This window comes from Crinia signifera, chromosome 6 (genome assembly GCF_055691185.1).
Source record: "Crinia signifera chromosome 6, ASM5569118v1, whole genome shotgun sequence".
Classification (NCBI taxonomy): Eukaryota; Metazoa; Chordata; class Amphibia; order Anura; family Myobatrachidae; genus Crinia; species Crinia signifera.
In genome coordinates, this window is record NC_139222.1 from 149,950,831 (window position 1) to 149,973,986 (window position 23,156).

The 23,156-nt window shown below is 42.2% G+C and overlaps 1 protein-coding gene across 2 annotated transcripts in view; it reads right to left on the reverse strand.

Annotated features, from left to right (window-relative positions):
- Positions 1 to 970: 970 nt before the first annotated feature.
- LOC146008394 (rho GTPase-activating protein 39-like) overlaps positions 971 to 23,156 on the reverse strand; it is a 110,278-nt gene continuing 88,092 nt past the window's right edge. For both annotated transcript variants that reach the window (XM_083147618.1, XM_083147619.1), the window contains 4 exons: positions 17,276 to 17,475; positions 14,445 to 14,536; positions 9,307 to 9,476; positions 971 to 6,434 (listed from right to left, as the gene is read on the reverse strand). In XM_083147618.1, the coding sequence (XP_083003744.1) occupies positions 6,240 to 6,434; positions 9,307 to 9,476; positions 14,445 to 14,536; positions 17,276 to 17,475 (657 nt within the window). In that variant the 3' untranslated portion in view covers positions 971 to 6,239. The remainder of the gene's footprint in view (positions 6,435 to 9,306; positions 9,477 to 14,444; positions 14,537 to 17,275; positions 17,476 to 23,156) is intronic.

Consider the following 23,156-nt stretch of genomic DNA (forward strand, 5'->3'; position numbering starts at 1 on the left):
GTCTTCACTTGACCAATGTGATGCAACAGTACACAGAACGCATTTGACAGTAGACAAATGCTGCATATGATTTAGTAATCCGAGCCTAAGGAGTTATTCACCTGCTGCCATAGTGAAAGAAGAATTTGGGTCATGTCTGTCCTTCCATACAATACACAATGCCTCTCCTGCACTGCATTCCAACAGGCAAGTAAGAGTTTAATGAACATCCCTTTTGCTGCTGGAGAGCTACATAGAATGTGCACACAATAGGCAACCAGCACACGATAGTACTGTGTGCTCTGTGCTGGGATCATGTATTTTTTCTCTAGAGAACCAAAGACTATGGGCCGGATGCACTAAGCTTTAAAGGTGCTAAAATAGAGAGTGATAAACAACCAACCAATCAGCTCCTGCCTGACCTTTTTCAAACACAGTCTGTGACATGGAAGTTAGGAGCTGATTGGCTGGGAAACGGTGGTTGGTCAACAGTAATTAGGTCGACACCACTAGGTCGACATACTGAAATGTCGACATGGGTCTAGGCCAACATAGTACAAGGTCGACGGGTCGTAGTTTGACACAAGCATTAGGTCAACATGGGGTCTTTCCACTATTTTTTGAGCCGACAGGCGGTATTTCATGCCCTACCATCCACTAGGGAGTGGCGGGAGAATAAAATAGTGTGCCGAGCGAGGCACTGGGCCAAAGCATGGCGAGCGTAACGAGCCATGCGAGATGACACGATGCTACGTTTCAGGGTCCATGTCGACATTCGGTTAAAAAAACTGTGAAAAACCCCATGTTGACCTTGTCCCATGTCAACCTAGACCCATGTTGACCTTTCAGTATTTCGACCAACTTTTGGTTGACCATATGATCCACCGCATGATTCAACCAGTGTGTATGGACCTTAAATGTAAACAGGTATGTTCATGTGTGGCACTCATCAGCTCTGAGGAATTAGAATAAAAACCCCACACCAGCATCATTACATTGTAAGAATGTTTTTATTATTGCCTGCACAACATACAAAAGCAGGAAAACCTGCAGTTTAATGATCATACATCTTACAGCCAAAGAACAGTTCCAGTGTAGAGTACGTTATATAACAGAAACAAACAAAGCTGCAATTACATACTCAACTCTCAGATACAAATATTTTCAGAAATCCAAACTTCTTAAAAAATATTTTTATAAAGAAATCCTGCACAATGGCACAACAGTAAACAGTAAGTAACCCCATATCCTGGCAGTCCTGATATGAGACACAAAAATAAATTCTATACATAGGAATTTATACATCTCATAAAACTATTGTTATATGCTAAAGCTGTATTTAGAATCTCTTAATTTTGCCAGGTTATAATAAGTACTAAGTTGGTTGGGTGGTTGGGAATTAGAAGGCTGGGTCTACCAGGAGAGTAAAAGGCATGTCCGGAAGAACCAGTCACCTGCGCAGACTGTCACCCACTACATTACATAAGTGATCTTGACCGGTGTGCCATGGTAGAATAGTCATAGCAGTAGTGGAGAGAGAGCTGCCAAGAGCATGCAAGTTCCTTACCAGGGCCTTTCTAGGGCAAATGAAATAACCAATCTATTGCTGGTAAGATGTTCATTTGCACTATATACGGTTTTACAGCCGACACAACCTACATGTACCCTACTGAAACTATAAACGTGCTTCTTGCCGTTTGAATGATACACCTCACCTATAATGATTGTTTTTAATCTTTTGTCGATTGTGTGAAATGGAACATACCCTCATATCGATAGCTTAGCAATGTTCCCACTTTGTCTTACCACTATTCAATACCAATGGTATTTATTTAAAAACCGTACATTATCAAATATGGGGCCAAAAATAATAGGGGGTGAGAATCAGAGAGTGCGAGATTGGGGGGGGGGGGGGGGGGGGTGGGGGGGTTGGTGGAAAGAGTTTTCCCATTTTTATTTTTAAAGCAGCAATCAATTACTGTACATGGCAAAATCAACCTGTTTTTGCAGTGTAAATGCAGTGTAAATGATTGCCACTTTGGAAAACTCCCACCAAATCTCTCATTTCTGATCCTCACACCCTATTACATTTGGCCTATACTGTACAGTACAAGTCTGATTAGGTCGTACGACTTTGTGGTGCCAGTCTTTGGTGTTTTAGATAACAATGTTCCCATCACACCTCGGGAACATCCAAATAAAAAAATACATTAGTAGAAATGTAAAAAACTTACGTGGCTAGCTAGTTTGCCAAATATCCAGCAAGACGCCCCAGTGACACAAGACGTTCATGAATATTAATCTGGCTTTTTTAACTAGCAATAGCTTTATCTTAAGCACAGTTTAAACATATTTAAACATATTACCAAATTCTTATAATTGAACCCTTTAAGGAAATATCCTTATTTTAGTAGCTCCTAACCTGTCCAAACACAATCTGTGGTGCCAAAATGAACCCAATAATAAATAGGTTGAAAATGAAGGGATTATTCCTGGGTGTAGGACAATAGCCGCCTCCTGTGATCACCCACAGATTGTAAAGGGAAGCGGCCTGTCCCAATTGGGGTAAATGGAGTAAGTACCAGAAGCGGGTATGAAGATTATTGGAATCATTATTTTCATCTCTAGCTTTGGCATTAAAAAGAGCTAGTAATAAAACAGAACCTATCTCCAGTGGGTACCCAGCCTTACATGTGACGATAGATACAACGGATGTATACAGTTTATACAATGCGTAGCTCTACAGGGCAAGGAAAATTTGCATGAAAAGATACAGTAAAGCATTCAGTTTTATCAACAAATAAAAACATTAATAAACAGCACCGATAACAAAGCAACATTTTAAAACAGAAAAAAACGATGGATTGGATTTTTACAGTCACATTGGTTAACGCAGTAAGAAAATGAACAGCATCATCCACAATTCAGGTAGCTCACTGAGGGCTAGATGTACCAAGTCTCAAAAAGTGATTAAGTGGAGAGTGATAAACAACCAGCCAATCAACTCATATTTGTCATTTTTCAAACTCAGCCTGTAACATGGCAGGTAGGAGCAGATTGGCTGGTTGTTTATCACTCTCCACTTCATCACTTTTTGAACCTTGATGCATTTGGCACTAACTCATCATACCAAACAATGGAGCTTGCTTCCATATTGGATGCTGTAGCTTGTAGCGGCTATATATTTTCTAATGCATTTATGTACTGGAAGTTAGAAAATTATCACAAAGATTCAATTGGTTGTAATGAGTAAAGGGGCCCATACATCAACTATCTATCTGCAAAATCCTGTGCTTTGGTGTATCTTACAAACCTCAAAATCAACCCCAAAATTATCGGAATCTGCGAGTCAGGAATTTCTAATATGTTGGATCAGTCCAGCCATCCAGGATTCGTGTATTTGACTGATTGATACATAGACCCCTTTAGAACACTTAGCACATAGTTACGTGGTGTGATAAGTGACATTCTACAAATATCATGCAATGTTCAAAGACAGTAAGAGATATAATGGGGGAGCTGTATCAAACTTTGGTGAGATATAAAGTGAAGTCCTTGCCAAAGCAACCAATATATAAACTAGCTGGTCAAATTTGTATATGACTATTTGCAATATTTATTAAATGCATAAATGTGTACAGTCCAAACTTACACCAAATAAATTCACGAACAGTAACATTGTAAACTAGGGTAAGCTGGAGGGGTGTGGATCATTAGATAGGCAGGAATTAGGTCGACCACTATTGGTCCACAATGAAAGGGTCGACATAAGAAAAAGGTTGAATTGGACAAAAGGTTGACACATGAAAAGGTCAACGTGAGTTTTTCACAATTTTTTGTTGTCTGAGTGAAAAAACATTGTGAAAAACTCGTGTCATGTCGATCTATTGCTTGTGTCAACCTAGTGCATGTTGACCTTTCACCTGTCATCAATAGTGGTCGACCTATTGACTGTCAATCTAATTACTGTCAACCTATCAAACAGAACAAAAGCTGGAGAAACAAATGCTGCTCCAATTCTGTTTGGAGAAATGTGCCAGAACACCATTTCTGTCACTGTATTGCTAAATTTTCTATAGCTTTTAGGCTTTCTGTGTCAGCTGGGTGCCGGACGGGATCCCGACAGTCATTTACCTGACGTCGGGATCCCCACAGTCAAAACCCAGACACACAGGGGCCCGACGGCCACCGGCTATTCTCCCTCGTGGGGGTCCACGACCCCCATAGAGGGAGAATAGAATATGTGGCGAGCGTAGCGAGCCACCGTGCCAGCAAGGGGCTTTGTTGCGCTCTCCATGCTGTCTGGGTCTGGCCAGTCGGGATAATGACTGTCGGGATCCCGACTGTCGGAACCCTATACCACACCCTGTCAGCTATGGGATTCCAGGACCTGTTCTATATGTTAGTACAATATTAGGCTCAGGGTCGAACATCAATACGCTATGGAGTCACTTGGAGAACAGGCTAAGGAGAGATGTTTGTGGTTAATGCACAACTTCCTGTATACATTATACACACTCACGTGTGTAATATAGAGGGACAATTCACATTTACTGAATTGAGCAAAACAAAGAAATGTGGCCCCTTTAGCACATATTGGTGCACATAGTTCAGTTTTGTGATGTGACATGTGGACGAACTAGTAATATTCATTTGTAACCAGCAATAAGGGAACATTCCAGCAGCCATGTTCTGTCTCTGCTTCTTAGGTTTCATTCATTTTACACACTGCTAATCTCCTGTAAGGTTAGGAAATACAGACCGCTTGCCTTTGGCATGGAAACGTAACAATAACTCTTATATTCTCTTATTTTGTAGGTCTTGTTTTAGCATTGAATAGGCATAGACCACTCTAGAACTTCACATGTCAACGGGAAACAGGAAAAGTCCTGTACTTTTCCACAGGAAAATGGCAAACAGAACAGGTAGCATTAAATTACAATATCCTGAAATCTATTATTAATTCTTAACAAAAACAGAGCCGTATTGCACATGAACAGAGCATTTACCTAACTGATTCGGATTTGTATACAAATAAAAGTACTTTGAGAAGCAGTCATGTTGGGGATATCCTATCAAGGGGCAAATGTACTAAGCTTCAAAAAGTGATAAAGTGGAGAGTGATAAACTACCAGCCAATCAGCTCCTAACTGCCATGTTACAGGCTGGGTTTGAAAAATTACAGGTAGGAGCTGATTGGTTGGTTGTTTATCACTCTCCTTTTATCGTTTTTGAAGCTTAGTATATCTGGCCCTATATCTGAAGCCGATTCGCCTAATAAAAAGGGCCATACATTGTGGTAAATAGTCGACGGTCATTATCTCGGTATCCAACTAGTTGCCCTATTTATCAGATGAAAAGGGGAATGCGATTGGGTGAAAACACATGGGATCAGGGATAAGCCCATGTGTTATCAAGGATTCCGGTGGATGCACGCAAAGCATATCAGCACTGCCAATAGGATACCCCCTTAGTGCTTCAAAGCACTAGATACAGAGTTTCTCCAAAATAGTCAGAAAAAGGTTACATCAGCTGGGATTGTGGGGTCATGTGATAATGTGTACATTTTATTGGCCCAATAGCACCATTAATATGTGTGTGGTACACTAGTGCATTATAGTGGTAAAATCGTAACAGTAAATGTTATACTTGAAAAAAAAAATCAGTTTTAAAACAGACAGTTTTTGAAACAATTGTAATTTTTTTTAGCAAAGATGCTATATTGTGACATATTATAGACTAATATATCAGAGCTATTAATGAAGGTTAGCTATGTCCATGGCTCATGCAGTGAGCTCCAACATTGCAGATGAAAACACACCTAAAACACCAAGTTAAAAAATAATAATAATAAAAAAAGTAAAATATATTAGGAGGTACGGTCCCTCCAAAGCAACTGATTTCTAAAAAATCTTACACAGACTCTCATTGAAAAGATGGCTCTGAATGAGGTAAGAATAACACATCCTGATAAAGAAACAGAAAATATTGGTTTTCACATTATTAATGACCAGATATATGAGAAAACATTCACATAGCACTGCTGATGACGTTAAAGATTCATGGGAATTTTAAATGCTAGATTTTTTTTCAGAGAATGTGCTAGAAAGAACCTGAGAATTTTGTTAATATTAGGCCTCTAAGTGATTTCATATTTCCCCTGGAGGGACCGCACCTTTCAACTCTCAAGTGGAAAAGACAAAACCTGTTATATACAGAAGAAACAGAAAGAATTAAAGAACCTTTAGTCTCTATCTCTCTTAGAGCAAGCCCCTAACAAAACTTGTGTCTAAATGGACAATTAGCATCCTCAAAAAAGACATTTCTTTTCGAGTATTCTCAAAGATAATTCTGGGGTCATCCGACTGGCAGCGCAAGCAATTTGGGGCCATCACCATGGCAAGGTTGTTGACATCCATCTTTGTTATGCCCACATTAGAAGGCTGAGAGAAAATCTGTTTTGGGAGGGAAAACAAAGTTACAAATTAGATTTTCATGTCCTGTTACTTATATTATAAATAATATGTATCCAACAAAAAACATGCTTAATTATTACACAAAAGTAGCAACTGTAGAGAATAACATATCAATATTATATATAAAGTAACATAATAACACTGCCAGAATGTCAACATTGTGAATGTTGAGAGTCATAATATCGACAATGTATTTTAAGCATTAACGGAACTAGCCCTAATCCTAAAGTCATGTCAACATTCTGAATGTCAACCCCTGTGATGCCATAGTATACAATAATAACAAAAATATATATAAATAAAGGATAATAATAATTCTACCTACACAAACTTTTTTAATAAGACTAAAATGTTGGTTTAATTGTTATTCCTCTGTAGAACGCGTGCTATAAAATAAATTATTATTATTATAAGTACTCTTTACCTAGCACGGCGCCCATCGTGGTCATCGCGGGCATTGAATGCACTAAAAAAATCGGGTGCGACGCGACCGACGCGATGCCCGCGATTTCCCATAGGGAACAATGTTAAATTTCTCAATTAACCCAATTTTACTGTTCAATGCCTCAATTGACACGATTTTTCCATAGGAAACAATGTTAAATGGCCCCACCCTGAAGTGTGAAATGGCCCCCACAATTGTTAACGCCACCCCACGATCAACGTCAACCCGAAGCGTGGCGAGCGCAGCGAGCCCGCGAGGGGCGGCGGTACGCGTCCTACGACCTTTTCATACCCCCACTATCCACGTCGGCGTGGAGTTGAGAATAGAATAGTGTGGCGAGCGCAGCGAGCCACCGAGCCCGAAGCGTGGCGAGCGCAGCGTGCCCCGCAAGGGGACGCGGATACCTGTGAAGACCGCGAAGGGACGCGTTTACCTGTGAAGGTATCCGCGTCCCCACGCGGGGCTCGCTGCGCTCGCCACGCTTCGGGCTCGGTGGCTCGCTACGCTCGCCACACTATTCTATTCTCAACTCCACGCCAACGTGGATAGTGGGGGTATGAAAAGGTCGTAGGACGCGTACCGCCGCCCCTCGAGGGCTCGCCACGCTTCGGGTTGACGTTGATCGTGGGGTGGCGTTACCAATTGTGGGGGCCATTTCACACTTCAGGGTGGCTATTTGGCCTCTGTGGGCCATTTAACATTGTTTCCTATGGAAAAATCGTGTCAATTGAGGCATTGAACAGTAAAATCGGGTCAATTGAGAAATTTAACATTGTTCCCTATGGGAAATCGCGGGCATCGCGTCGGTCGCGTCGCACCCGATTTTTAGTGCATTCAATGGCCGCGATGCCCGCGATTTTTTTACCTGCGATGCCCACGATCAAAATCGTGGGCGCCGTGCTAGGTAAAGAGTACCTTATTATGTTACACAGAGATCCATGTCTCTGAGGGATCTTATTTGAATGTTTTATTATAAAATAAACTATAAAATGTGTTTATATGGCAAGTTTTGTCCTCACTATTGCATTTCTCTTTAAGCATTATGTATCAAAGATTGGAGAGAGATAAAGGGGATACAATCGACAGTAATAAGGTTGACAGTCAATAGGTTGACCACTAATGGTCAACAGGCAAAAGGTTGACACATGGAAATGTCAATGTGCATAAGGTCGTAATGATCAAAAGGTCAACACAAGCAATAAGTCGACATGGAAAAGGTCGACATGATGTGAGTGTATAGTGAAAATGTTGACTTAGGATCAACAGTAATTAGGCTTTTTTGATCTCTATGTCGACATATCCCCCATACCCAGATAAAGTGGAGAAACATAAAGTACCAGCCATCAAACATTTAATACCAGTCTTCTACCAAACTTATAACCCAGGTTATTGCCGAGGAAACCCTGGTCCAAATTTGGTGTGAAAGTGTCTACCTGGGTTGTGTTACTCTGGAATCTGACCTGGGTAGGCAGTGATGACACCCTAGGTCACACTAAAGGCATACCGTGAGCTGGACCACTGGTGCTTGGAGATGATATTTCTGAGCACCGGCAAGCTAAAGACCTGGCAAAAACCCGGTTCCAGCCTATGGTGTGAGTGTAGTTTCAAGCCGCTGTGTGACAGCTTGAAACAGTGTTCAAACTGCAGGTGTTGTAGTGGAAAAGCGGTATAACTGTTTACAAACCATTTGAAATATGAATTAGGATTTGTTTGGTTAGTAGTTTACCTCTCTCCACTCTTTGATACATCGGCCCCTTATTTTCAGAGACCTGCATTATTTGTCTCACATATAATAATTGCCAGTGTTCCCTTTTGGGATATGCAATAAGACTTAACTAAGCTATTTTTATTCATAAGGGTCCTTCCGGAAACAAAATACAGCAACCTGAAATAATTAGTAACCTAACAAGTTTTACTGTAATTAGTGTGTATGAAGCACATAGTATTAAGTGCTACAAAGACATCTCAGTAATACCCATTTCACAACAAAAACTTGGGTCTGACATTGGTTATTGAACACAGTTTCAAACCTGGTCAAAGCTGCCTGGAACCACTTTCACATCAGAGGCTGGACTTAGGTAATTGTTTGGTTTTCCCTTTGCCGTCTCTTGGAAATGGCATCTCCAAGCGCAGAAAATCCGTCCTATGGCGGTCAGGTCACACTATTCACACCGCAGACTACCCAGGTTGTCTCTGTAGCAACCCGAATCAGATTCCTAGTACGACAACCCGGGTGAACATTTCACACCAAATCTGGACCCGGATTGTACCAGCATAACCCAGGTTATAAATCAATATATTAAGGAGCGCTTCCAGCAAAAACAAAAGTGTGTAGCTACTATACATGGAAAAACATCAGTAAAGAGCATATAAGAAAACCCCTGCACTTATAAACCCATAGCGTACCTGGAGGAAGTGGATGAGGTAACACAGCACCAGCCTGTTCATATCGGGAAGCTGGTGCACAACGGACACTGCAGCATCAGGATTCTCATAGTTACTAATACACTGCTTGTAGAACTGCTGCGGTATAAGTGGCTCCTCTAACTCTCGATACCAAAGCTTCAAGAGGGATGCTAAAGGGATGCAATAAAAGTATGTTACCTGAGTACTGACAGCTGCAGTGTTATTACTGACCAACAACAAACTGATTTTTGTGTAGGACATTCACATACAGGATAACAGAAGATCGTTACAGAACACTGGGGCATATGTATTAAAGTAAAGTGATAAAGTGTTGATAAAGCAGTGATAAAGCAGCAACCAATCAGCTGTGTTTGAATGTCAGTTAGTAGCTGGTTGGCTGGTGCTTTATCACCTTCCACTCTCACTTTACCAGGCTTCAAACATCTGCTCCACGGTTACATCCCAAAGTGAATACAATAATCAGTCAGTCAAAACAAACAAAAATTGCTAAAAATAATCATTGTAAAGCACAATCCTTTGTTATCTGCCATATAAAGATATGCTCCATTGCTTCACAGTTAGTCATCCTTAATCCACATCATAATTGGATTGCTCATCACAAATCATACAGTGAAAACATACTTGATGAGGTCATCTAATAACATGGTAATGCAGTAATTGGAATACATGACAATGTATCCTACTTTAAGTCCCTCATCCTTTCCCAATCATCCAATCCCCGCAGGCTCTTCGCCACCTTCAACTCCTTGCTCTCCCCCCCTCCTCCAGCTCTTCCGTCCTCCATCGTAGCCGCTGATTTTGCTACCTACTTTTCAACCAAAATCTCCTCTCTCAGGACTGCCATCACTGCTGCCATGACCTCACCCTCTCCCTCCTCCCCTCCTACATCTCCACTCCCCTCCTTCCAACCCCTGTCCTCATTTTACCCCACCACTGCTGCTGAAGTCCACTCTATCCTTCAATCCGCTTCTCCCTCCACCTGCCCGCTTGATCCTATCCCCTCCAATATTATCCGTCGTCTCAGTCCATCAGTCTGCTCTCACCTGGCTCACCTCTTTAATCTTTCCCTATCCTCTGGGATCTTCCCTTCCTCCTTCAAACACGCTCTTGTCTCCCCAATTCTCAAAAAAACAAATCTGGACCCCAACTCTCCATCCAACTACAGGCCCATCTCCCTCCTCCCTTTTGCCTCCAAACTCCTAGAACGTCTGACCTATAATCGTCTCCTAAGCCACCTTACTGCTAACTCCATTCTAGACCCCCTCCAATCCGGGTTCCGCCCTTTACATTCCACTGAAACTGCCCTGACCAAAGTCACTAACGATCTACTATCGGCTAAATCCAAAGGCCTCTTCTCTATCCTCATCCAGCTTGATCTGTCGGCTGCCTTTGACACTGTTGACCACCCTCTCCTGCTCAACACCCTCCGCTCCTTTGGCATCACTGGCACGGTCTTCTCCTGGTTCACCTCATACCTCTCCGATCGCTCCTTCTCCGTCTCCACTCCGAGCTCCTCCTCTCCTACTACCCCCCAGCCAGTCGGTGTTCCCCAAGGGTCAGTCCTTGGCCCTCTCCTCTTCTCCCTCTACACCACCTCTCTGGGCACCCTCATCAGCTCCTATGGTTTTCATTACCACCTTTATGCTGATGATACCCTAATCTATCTCTCCTCCCCCGACTTATCCCCATCACTTCTGTCCAAGGTCTCCGAATGCCTCACGGCCATCTCAGCCTGGATGACCCAACGCTTCCTGAAACTAAACATGGCTAAAACTGAACTTCTAATCTTCCATCCCCCGAACATCCCCTCTTCTCCCACTATCTCCATCAGCATTGGTGAAACCGAGATCACGTCCACCGACCAAACGCGCTGCCTCGGTGTCATCATTGACTCCTCCCTCTCTTTCACCCCCCACATTCGTGCTCTCTCACAGTCTTGCCGCTTTCACCTACGCAACATCTCACGCATCAGACCATTCCTCTCCACTGACGCGACCAAAATTCTCATTCACTCTCTTGTCATCTCCCGCCTTGACTACTGCAACATCCTTCTCTCTGGGCTACCTCTCACCCGCCTCGCACCTCTCCAATCCATTCTTAACGCTGCTGCTAGGCTCATCTTCCTCTCCCGCCGCTCTACCTCCGCCTCCCCCCTCTGTTTATCTCTTCACTGGCTCCCCATTCCTTTCCGAGTTCTCTTTAAACTCCTCACCACCACCTACAAGGCTCTCTCCTCCTCCACAGCTCCCTACCTCTCTTCACTGATCTCTATCCACACTCCCTCCCGTCCTCTTCGCTCCATCGCTGACCGCCGACTGACCTCTCACCTAATCACCTCCTCCCACTCCCGTGTCCAAGATTTCTCTCGCGCTGCCCCCCTGCACTGGAACAACCTCCCGCCACCCATCAGGCTATCTGATTCCCTTACCTCCTTCAAGCGCTCCCTCAAAACCCACTTTTTTCGACTAGCCTATCCCTCCTCCTAACCTCTTTTGATCCTCCTATCCTGCCTCCGTTCCCCTCCGTTCCTACTTATCCTATTGTATTTCGTTCGTCCACCCACCTATTTTTAGTATGTTAACTCTTATGAGCAGGGCCCTCCTTCCTCACGTACTCACCCTACCTCATTACCTCACCTGTGCTCCTGTCCTGTTCTTCCCTTCCTCTACTTCATCTTCGGTCTCCTTGACTATTTTGACACCTACTTCTGAACTGATGCTGATTTTAGTTCTACCAGCTATACCCCTATTTATACTGTATCTTTCTACACACCCTGTACGTTACCTTGTAATTTTTTTTTTTTTTTTGTTTGCTATGTACGGCGCTGCGGACACTTTGTGGCGCCTTATAAATAAACGTACTACTACTACTACTACTACTACAATGTGCGACACTATGGCCATCATTATGTTACATTGATTCTGAATTCCTTTTTGTTTGGTAGCTCTGGAATTTAGATGGTTCTGTGAAGCAGTTATCTTCCTATATTACCAAGGAACCCCTCTCTGTAATGGTCACTTAATCCCTTATATGAATATTTTATTTGGAAATTGAAAAACAAAAAAACATCTTCTCTCTTGCAAATATTTCACTTGTCTGATTTCCGGGGGCATATTTTTACAATTATACATTCTGGAGAATATATATTAAAGTGTGGGTTTATGGAGGTGTTGCCCATAGCAACCAATCAGATAATAGTTATTATTTATCTAGCACATTCTACTATAGCTCATATCTGATTGGTTGCTATGGGCAACATTTGCTAATGTTCAAAGTAAATATACAAATGTACAGTATAAAGAAAAAACATATGTGGGGCATATGCAACAATGCCTGCTGGGAAATGTAATAGGATTCGAGGTACAGATGTCCAGGATTTTGGCCAATAATGACTGTATTTTTACAGTGGCATTTATTAAAAAGGCAAAACCAGGTTAAAACATACAGGCAATCTCTGCCAAAATGTCAGACCTCTACAAACTCCAATCTGATTACATTTCCCTGTCAAATAGAGATAAAGTACTTACCAATCAGCTCCTAATTTTCCCTTTACAAGCTGTGTTTGAAAAATGGCAGAAGCTGCCTGGCTGGTACTTTATCTCTCTCCAAGCATGGCTGCATATGACGAATGGAGTGAGAACAATTCAAAATGCTCAACCAGCGGTAATTACAGCTAAATGGGTAATACAACAATTTGTATAACCACATACATCCATACCTCTATGGGGAGTTATTAATGTGGACGCCTGGTTTTGTAAGAATCTGAGGCCTCGGTAGAAATCTGCAGAGGCGCATTGCTTGTACAAGGAGTATGCAGAACGTACATATTTGAACTGAGGGTATATTCATTTACAATGGCCCCTTGTAGCAACCAGCTCTCAGGACAATACTGTCTACCAGTCTGGGAATTTGGGAATTCCTCAGTGAGTGACTAATTACAATTGCTTGATCCTGTATATTGCTCTGTATATCTCATTGTTCACTGTCCCCAGTTACAATATGTCCTCCTCAATAAACAGGAATTATAATTTGTCATCGCCATACTAAGTCTTCATATGAGCTAGCCTCCACACGCGTATCAGCAAAGTAGGTTTTCCTTTTTCCAACATGCATGGTAATGTTATTTATATGAAATGAACATTTCCACAAGTTACATAAAACAGAATGACAAATGACTGAGTAGGATATGCGTACTCTAGCTGGTGCTGCAAACATTTCCTCATGCGCTACCCAGGTAGGTGTACAGAGACTTGTCACGGTTATACTCCTAACTACTTCCTGAAACATCTTCAGTATCAAGATTCTTAAGAAAAGGTGGAATTAAAAGAGGTCTATTCACAGACATCTTACCGCAATGCAGAAAGTGTTAATCATACACCTGGTAGTAGTACCCCACACCATACAAATGCCCCAGGAACATTGTAGCCCTCTTAGCCACAGGTTACAGCAATGTAATACACGGTCCGCAATGTGTTCAACATCCAACGCCACTAACAGCAGCGCTTAGATATATACAATGTGCTTGGAAATGTAGTAGAAATACTGATCATTAAGCACGTACGAAATGTTTAGGTCTCCAGTGCATTTACTGAGAGAATGGTTATAAAACTCTCATTTGTCTTGAGTAAGGATTTCACAAGGTTTGAGGTAAGACCTGAGCATTACCTAAGAGATGTTCACTCATCTACAAATGTAGCTAGAGAGGGGGCAGCGTGGAGTCACTGCTCCAGTCTACACTGCTACACATATTTCACTTTTACAACACAAAAACACCCAGAAGAAGGATATCCTCCAATAATCCTTTCTCCAAGAAGCATTACCTCATCTTCTACATGAATCTGTAACATGCAGAGGGGTCGATGCTATTAACCCCGAGTGTGAATCATGAAACCTGGCGCACTTTACGGCGGGTCGAATTCACTGAAAAGTGCTCGCACTTCCAAAGGGGTGGGAGCAATTTTCAGCCAATTCAGCCCTGTGAAGGGTGCGAGTTAGGGTTAATTCGGGTGCCGTTTTCAGTATGAAAACGGCACCCGAATGGCAACTCGCACCCTTCGGGGTTAATATGATTGACCCCATAGAGACTATGGGTAAATGTTGGCAGGACATGTAATTACCAGGAATGGTGGGGTCTGACAGAGTGTCTGGAATCCTCCACTGCTCCACTTGCAGTTTTAGTGCATTAACTTCATCAATATCTCCAGGGACCCTATTGAAAATAACCACATAGATGTAAAATAAGTAAAAATTAGCATACTATTACTTCCATTTAGTACAAAGTTTAGCAAAATTTAAAAAATATGCCATTTTCTAGTAATGTTAAATAAAGAAATAAAGCAAGATGTGGCATGCACCATAAAAGGGGATATCTCATGAAGCTTGATTGAAAACAAATGTTGTGGTTAAAGGCCCCCATTCATTAGGCTGACTTGTCTAAAGGGCCCTACATACGCAGAGATGTGTGCCAGAGATACATAACGGGAGATTCAGCACAAGAGATTTCACTAATTAGCTCATTTCAGACAATGAGCCACATACAGAGAGATTTGTGTCAGAGATTCAAATTGGGAGATTCAGCACGGGAGATCTCAAATCTGTCACGACTGGACATTGTGCAGCTGGCTACTCTGGATGTGCCTGCCCAGACTGCGCTATATATATATATATATATATATATATATATATATACATACATACATACACACAGTATATATATATATATATATATATATATATATATATACACACACACAGTATATATATATATATATATACACAGTATATATATATATATCTATATATACACACAGTATATATATATATATATATATATATATATATATATATATATATATATATATATATATATATATATACACAGTGTATATATATATATATATATATATATATATATACATACACATACATATATATATATATATATATATATATATATATATACAGTATATATATATATATAAACATACACAGTTTAATAGTTTTAATCATAGTCCCCCATAAAAAATTGTAATCATAGTCCCCCATATAAAAAGTTGTAATCGTTGGTGGTATAGTGTGGCATCCCCCTCTCCCCTCAACCGTTGGTGGCACAGTGTAAAAAAAAAAAAAAAGAATATACTTACCAACTCCGTTGTCTTCCAGCGTCGCGTCCTCTCACTGCAGCTTCCATCTGACTGCAGAGGGCGGGCGCGGCACCCGGCAGGTCCAGGAAGCGTCTCTTCAGCTGGGCTCCGGCGGCGAGGCTTCCAGGCGGCGGCGGCGGGGCTTCCAGGCGGCGGCGGCGGCGGGGCTTCCAGGCGGCGGCGGCGGGGCTTCCAGGTCGGTGGCAGCGGGGCTTCATCTGGGCAGCGTGCTCCGGCATGACAGTCGCTCAGATGGCCCTGCTCATCCCCGCGCCACACATGCGGGAGATGAGCAGGAGCATCTCAGCGACTGTTATGAATTGACTGACCGGGCCATTCTGAATCTTGTGCAGATTCAGAACGGCGGGGGCGCGCATGTAAATCGCTGTGTGGGCTATATACACAGCGATTTACATGCATTTTCAGGCATTTTCTGAGCGATTTAGTAAAATCGCTCAGAAAGTGCCTGAAAATTGTGCTGTGTGTGGGGGCCTTAAGGGACAAAGGGGCAGATGTATTAAGCCTGGTGAAGAGATAAACTGGAGATAAAGTGGAAGGAGATAAAGCACCGGCCAATCAGCTGTGTTTGAAATATGACAGTTGGAAGTTGATTGGCCGGTGCATTATCTCCTTTCACTTTATCTCCAGTTTATCTCTTCGCCGAAATGGCCCCGATTTCCTCTGAGCTCCCTGGAGAGCTCACCAAGATTTGGCACTCGATGTGCCATTTTTTACATGTGATAAATCACATGTGAGCCCAGGGAGCTGCAGGCAGGGAGAATTGAAAATCCCTATTCAAAAGACTTGGAGGCCGCTAATTGGCTGAAAGAGCTTTTTCAGCCAATCAGTGGCAGCCCAGTGCACTTCACGCAGGATGTGATATAAGCCGCTGACACAAAAGATGTATCCGACTCCGATGCACATAGGACCGTGCATCAGATCCGAAGGTATGTCATACACTTGCAATTTAGGTAAATTTCTTGGCCCGATCCACCAGAATCTAGTGAAATCGGGCCCAAACTGCGTAGTGTATGGGGGCCTTTAAGGGATTTGTGGTGCCAACGTTTCTTATCAGCCAGTTTTGGGGTATTCATTCAATGCTTTGTGACTAATGCCATTGTATACAATGCTTGTAGTTGATGGTGAAGCTTTTCCCATTTATTTTTATTAGCCATGCATTTAAATTGGCTTTGAAAAAAAATTATTTACATGAATATGGAATGCAGAAGCGTAAAATAGGCTAAACTTGACTTTAATGCAAATCATTTCTGACCCAAGTTTTCTTCATGAACTTGGGTCAGTCCGGAATAAAATCTCCCACTGCCAGATTTTCCCTTAAATCAGCAGTGTCTACCCCAGAATCACAATAACATATAATAGGGGTGCTCACAATATTATTGTATCTGTTGCAGCCGTGATATAATAACAGAAATGACGGATGCAAGAGCTATGCCCTACACTACAGCAATGGTTCTTAACTACAGTCCTAAAGTACCCCAACAGGTCCTATTTTGTGGAATCCTCTAAGCATGCACAGGTCAGTTTAGTTATTTTATTATGTTAAAAATTATCCCACTTTTTTGCACAGACAGAAAGCCTTAAAACATGGCCTGTTGGGGATACCTGATGATGGAAATGGAGTACTACTGACTCTAACAAAAACCAAAGCAAAATGTATTTGTGCTTTAAAAAAGTCAAAATTAAACCATAATTGTCATTAAAATGAAAGAAGAAATAGACTGTGAGCTTTGTGCAATCAGGAAGATAGCCAACTACAATGAAAAAACCCCCCATGAAATACACACCTAAATATTCCCTCCGTCCTTTCACCTCCCAAGGCCAACACCTGCTGTGAGAGCTGCGTCTGTACCCATGGCAGCCGGCGATCTGGATATACTTCTCTCTGTCTTTCCATAATCTCTTCCAGGGAGCTACCAAACAGCGAAGGGGTCAAGATGGCATCTCTAGCTTGCTCTATTTCCTCCAGTGTCGGCTTCCTCAGCCCCTGGGATAATGAAAACAATATATAGATTTAAGGAAAGCGTTTGATCAGGTACAATGTTTACAATTATTAATAATTTAAGCTTAAACATAACCACATGCAAGAACTATCAGACTGAGGACATGTATGTAATGTTTTTCCAGGAAAGTCTCATGCGCAGGTAACAAGATCAAACCCGGCTGCTCCCTGGACTTCAGAGCTGCTCTTCCCCAGTATCAGCCTACTGACCAATTTTGCCTTTACAGCCTATTTCCTGACATCACAGTATTCCTCCATTTTCCTGCTCCCTGTCCAACAGCGCCAGTCTCTGAAGAGGATGTGGTTTTTCTTACTTAATCCACGTGGACACAGAGAGAGCATGACGAGCGAAGCGATACACTTATATGGTATCCATGTTGACTTATGTCGACAGACAAAAAAAACATGAAAACCTCATGTCCACCTTTTTCATGTAGACCTATTGCCTGTGTTGACCTTTTGACCAGGTCGACCTAATGCATGTGGAGCTTTCTCATGTGTCAACCTGATGACTGTCCACCAATAGTGGACAACCTATTGACTGTAGACGGTCGACCCTATGATCCATTCCCCTCTGGAGCAATTTGTGGAGATCACAGTATTCCTCCATTTTACTGCACTTACTTGCACTATAGAGATTGTCTAGGGCAGCATATCCAGGGCAGACTCCATTTTGAGGCACCAATGTTGCAGGCAGATAAAGATGCAAAAGAATGTTCCCCTCAGAATTTAGTTAATAACTGGGGTAATTTATTTCCCCTCAGGATTAGCCTTTGGTGTAGGCAAACATTTGCACTCCTTTATGTTCAGAACTGGCTAGGAGTATTTTTAATGTGCAATTTCTTTAGAAACAATGTTTAGAAGAATACAATGATGGCAGATAAGAGACACTGAAGAAACACATACATTGTGCCATAAATGGTCTCCAGACCCCCAGTGACTGCAGCTTTCACGTTGTGTATATTTCCATGCTCCGGTTTATTTGCTGGTGACAGGCTTTGGCAGGAAACACACAGCTGTGAAATGTGCCCCAGCTGAGATTTAATGGCATGTCCTTACATGGGGATGTTAAAATCCACAATGGAACCCCAAGTAAAATAAATCAAAATGAACAAAACCGCAGCTCGTGCAGGGAGCAGAGCTCATGTGAGATGAGGCCAAAGAAGCATGGGACGTTATTTATACTTGGTATGACTTTCATGAGCGGAGTAGGGACCATTGTGTTCCCAGTGTCACGGTATCATTTTTTTTTTCTATTTAAATCTGAACAGCAGGTTTAACACAGTGTTATTACCGAACTACACAAAACATAGGCTGGACAGTTTGGGAAGTAAAATTTAAAGTGAAACTCGACTCGAAAAAAAAATTACAACACGATGTGAACTGGATTACTGTACTGAGAAGGGAATTTACAAATTGCTTAATGAATGTTGCCATTCTGTCTATTCCACACACATGACCTAGATCAATAAAGATTTTTAAATAATGAAGTTACCAACTGCTTATTCCTTCTAAACATACCACATCTACACAAATAACAAGGATCACAATCGTCTTTATAGTCAGAACAGCTCCACTTAAAAGTTCAAATTTGAAGAAAAGATGAAAACCAATTTATTACATTATCACAGCGTTTTACAACCAATAGTGTGCCTCGAGCCTCAAGTGCCCCCCCAGATCTAGAGATGTCCAGACCAGTTTGCAGCAACCCCCAACAGTATACAGTCGTTAGGTCGACAGCACTAAGGTCGACATGCATTGGGTCGACATGAGCCAAGGCCGATGCATGGGAAGGTCAACATGGGCTTAGGTCGACAAGTCATTAGGTAAACACAAGCATTAGGCCGACATGGGCTAGGTCAACAGTCAAAAGGTCAACATGGGGTTTTTCACCTTTTTTTTGAGCCGGAATGTGCTGACCAACAGTAATTTAATACCCTACAATCCACTAGGGCGTGGTGAGAAAACAAAATAGTGCACCGAGCGTAGCGAGGCACAGTGTCTGATGTGGTGCACTTTGTTCAGTGTTCATGTCGGCTGTCGAAATTTGGGATAAGATAAAAATAAAAATCCCATGTCGACTCAATGTGTCTGTGTCGACCTAGCCCATGTCGACCCAATGCTTGTGTCGTCCTAATGACATGTCGACCTTCAGTGGTCCACCCAGTGCTGTCGACCCTATGACCCATATCCCCACCGGTGTTATTCACTGGTCTCTTGTTTTCATATGAGAACCAATATATTTTATTTTTGTTACCTGTGGGGACCAGGATGAATGTTTTTTCATATGGGTGCTAACGGGTTTGTTTTTTTTTCTGTGGGAGGGGGGGGGGGGGGGGGGGAGAGGGGGTTTTATGGTGTGTCTTGGCAATTTTAATATCTTGTTCGGTGTGCCACGAGTTGAAAAAGGATGAATAACGGAATATTTAGACTAATGCTGGGTACACTGTTCTGCAAAGACTAAACCAATACAGACCAACCAAACAAAGCTTTCCATTCCACACCATCTCACCGGTATAGTGTCTCCGTACTCTATAAACTAGACCAGAGGTTGCCAAACTTTTTTGAAACACGCCGCCCCTAAGCCAAAACTTTGTAATTGAGAAATTTATAAGAAATATTAAAATTAACTATATTGTGTTTATATGTCATCCTAACATTTTGTTAAGACTGGCAGCCACCATCTATCAACCTAATAAATAATGTGAATTGGTCCTGGACCACCAATCCTAGGCACCCTTGCAAGTGTCTTCAGGCCCCCCCCCCCCAGGGTGACAGTTTGGGAACCACTGCACTAGACATTAGGCTGGGGACTTTCACACTACAATTTTTGAACAATACCAAAACAACGGAACTGACATAATCACACCCTGGTTTGTGCCCTAACTATACAATTATTATCCCTATCTGACAGAATGTCAAGTTTGTGTACCTGCCCGGGATCTAGGGTTGGAGTACGAGCAGAGGCAGTGTGCAGGAAGTTAGGTGGTTTTCTGAAGTTCCTGTGAATGGACTCGAACTCTGGATATACTGTTGAAGCTTAAAGGAAATACCATCGGAGAATGCCAAGTTCTGTAGAACACCGAACAAGTGAGCCAGGCAGGATAAGTGGGCTTGCCTCTGGGAATAGTCTGAGACCAGTAGAATATTAAGGCTAGTTATGTGCAAGACTTCGTAAGATCAAAGTCTGTGGGACTGGGAACAGGACAGTGGTCTTTAGAACTGGATTCTGGATGAGGTCTAAGAATGCCTGCCTGGAAAGGTTTGCTATAGTTTTCAGAATGCATAGTGGACTGGTCCCAAAGATGCTGGAAACCTAACTCAAAACTATAATTCTTGAGCTGAACATTGGGCTAAAACCAGTGGAACGGTCTTGGCTTGGACAAGTAATACATAAGCTGAACACTGGGTGGGGATCAGTGTGGTACTGGATAATGGGATGTTGTCCTCTGGGAAATAAGGAACTAGGTTCTCATTGCTAGTGCTATGATCACTTGACCTGAAGAAAGATGGCTGCACCCTTGGGTCCAGAGGATGCCAAAACCAGCTGCACACACAGGATACAGCAGACAGCAGTGGGGAGACAGAGATCCGGCAGCCGGCGGGTGTCCAGAACACCATAGAGAAGACCCGACAGCAGCTGGAAAGGTAGGTGTCAGGGTCTGTTGCTGGGATCTCTGTTGACACAGAGTCATGGTCATGTTGGGCTGAGAATCACATAGTGTGTATCCAGCTATAGTGACAACTTCTGGATTTTGTGGGCTAATTTTTTTGAACACCTCATTCATGAATGCAATTTGAATGCAGCTCTAACTAATAAATGTATGATGATTCACTATACTTGCCTACTCTTTTGGAAGTTGCAGGGGCTCCAAATTTTTGGATAGTCCCCCACACCCATGGAAGAGCAGGCAAATCGACTGCACCCTAGTGAAACAGGCAGAATCAAAAGATGATAATCGACAGGAGAGTGTCAGAGCCCGGCTACGCCACCAAAATTCCCTGCACAGTCTCCTTTCTAGGAGAGGAGAAAGTTGGAAATTAAATTTATAGTAAGACGACACAAAGATGTGCAACTTATTTGTTAAAGCTACAAGAAGCACTCTGTCTTATACACTGAATCAGAATACCATATGTCCAGGTCTATCCAATGAAGATGGCAATTCTTCAACAGAAATAATCCCTTTATCCAGCACATCAAAAGCCATTAAGTAGGAAGTAAAGGTCACTATAGATTTATTGTTATGTTTACACTGCTCACTAATGCTAATACATTTCAAAAGTCCAACCTAACTGTCAAGTCATCAAATCAACCCACATGTACTACATACAGACAGTGCACTACTATTTTTCTTGTTTCAGGCCTGAGATTTTAAAAATAATCAGTGCAAAATATCCTTCTACATGCAACGTGTTTGTGTTTAGTACATACAGCACTGATAGGATTTAGAAAGATTCAAGTTTAGGTCAAAGGTAAAGATTATAAGACGTATATATATTTTATACTAGCTAGGCCCGCTCAAAGCAAAAGCGAAAGCTAGTCTGCTACCTTGTGATTGCCTCTTTGTTTCTATATGTGTGATTGCCTCTGTGTTTCTCTATGTGTGAAAGAAAACATCGGATTATACTTGCCGATAATTCCTTTTCTTCCTAGAGACCATGGCAGCCATCACATTGGGATATCGTCCCATTCCTTGAGTTAGACAGGTTACTTTTTTCCCAGGCTCCTCCCTCTTGGGTATATATCCCTGCTCCTCCCCTCTCCTGGTGTCTTTTCGAGTGTCTCCTTCCTCTCTGGGAAAAAAGAACATAAGGGAGGGCAAATAATGGCTGCCATGGTCTCTAGGAAGAAAAGGAATTATCGGCAAGTATAATCCGATGTTTTCTTCTACGATCCCATGGCAGCCATCACATTGGGAATACCAAAGCTAGATACACGGGAGGGCCCAGTCAAGTTATAATTCTTTTAATTATCCATCACACCATGTAATACTTGATCCCCAAATTGAGGGACAGACACATTTACTTCATAATGTCTAGAAAACGTATGAACTGAGGACCAAGTAGCAGCGTCACACAAGTCCTTTATCGACGCCTTCGCCTTCAAAGCCCACGAAGTCGACGTAGCCCTTGTGGAGTGTGCCGTGACAATTGCTGGAACTTCTCTTCCCTCCAATTTGTACACGAATACAATGACTTCCCTGATCCATCTTGAGATGGTTTGCTTCGTAGGAGTCAATCCCTTCCTTGACCCCTCAGGGATTATAAATAAACTCTTTGCCTTCCTGATCTCCTCTGTTCTCTTGAGATAAGTAGTAATACTCCTTACTACATCCAAATTGTGCAAGACCATCTCTTCCTCATTCTTGGGTTCTGGATAAAACGTTGGCAGAGAAATTTCTTGGTTCAAATGAAATTCAGAAATGACTTTGGGGAGAAAATGAGGATTGGTTCTAAGAACAATTTTATCAGGAAGAATCTTCAGATATGGCTCTTCTGCCCATAGCGCTTGGAGTTCACTGACTCTTCTCGCTGAGGTGATGGCGACCAAAAATACGGTTTTCCAATTTAAGTGCTTTAATGAGATCTCTGCTAACGGTTCAAAAGGTGGATTCATCAGAGCTTTTAATACTAGATTTAGGTCCCAAGAAGCAACCAGAGATCTA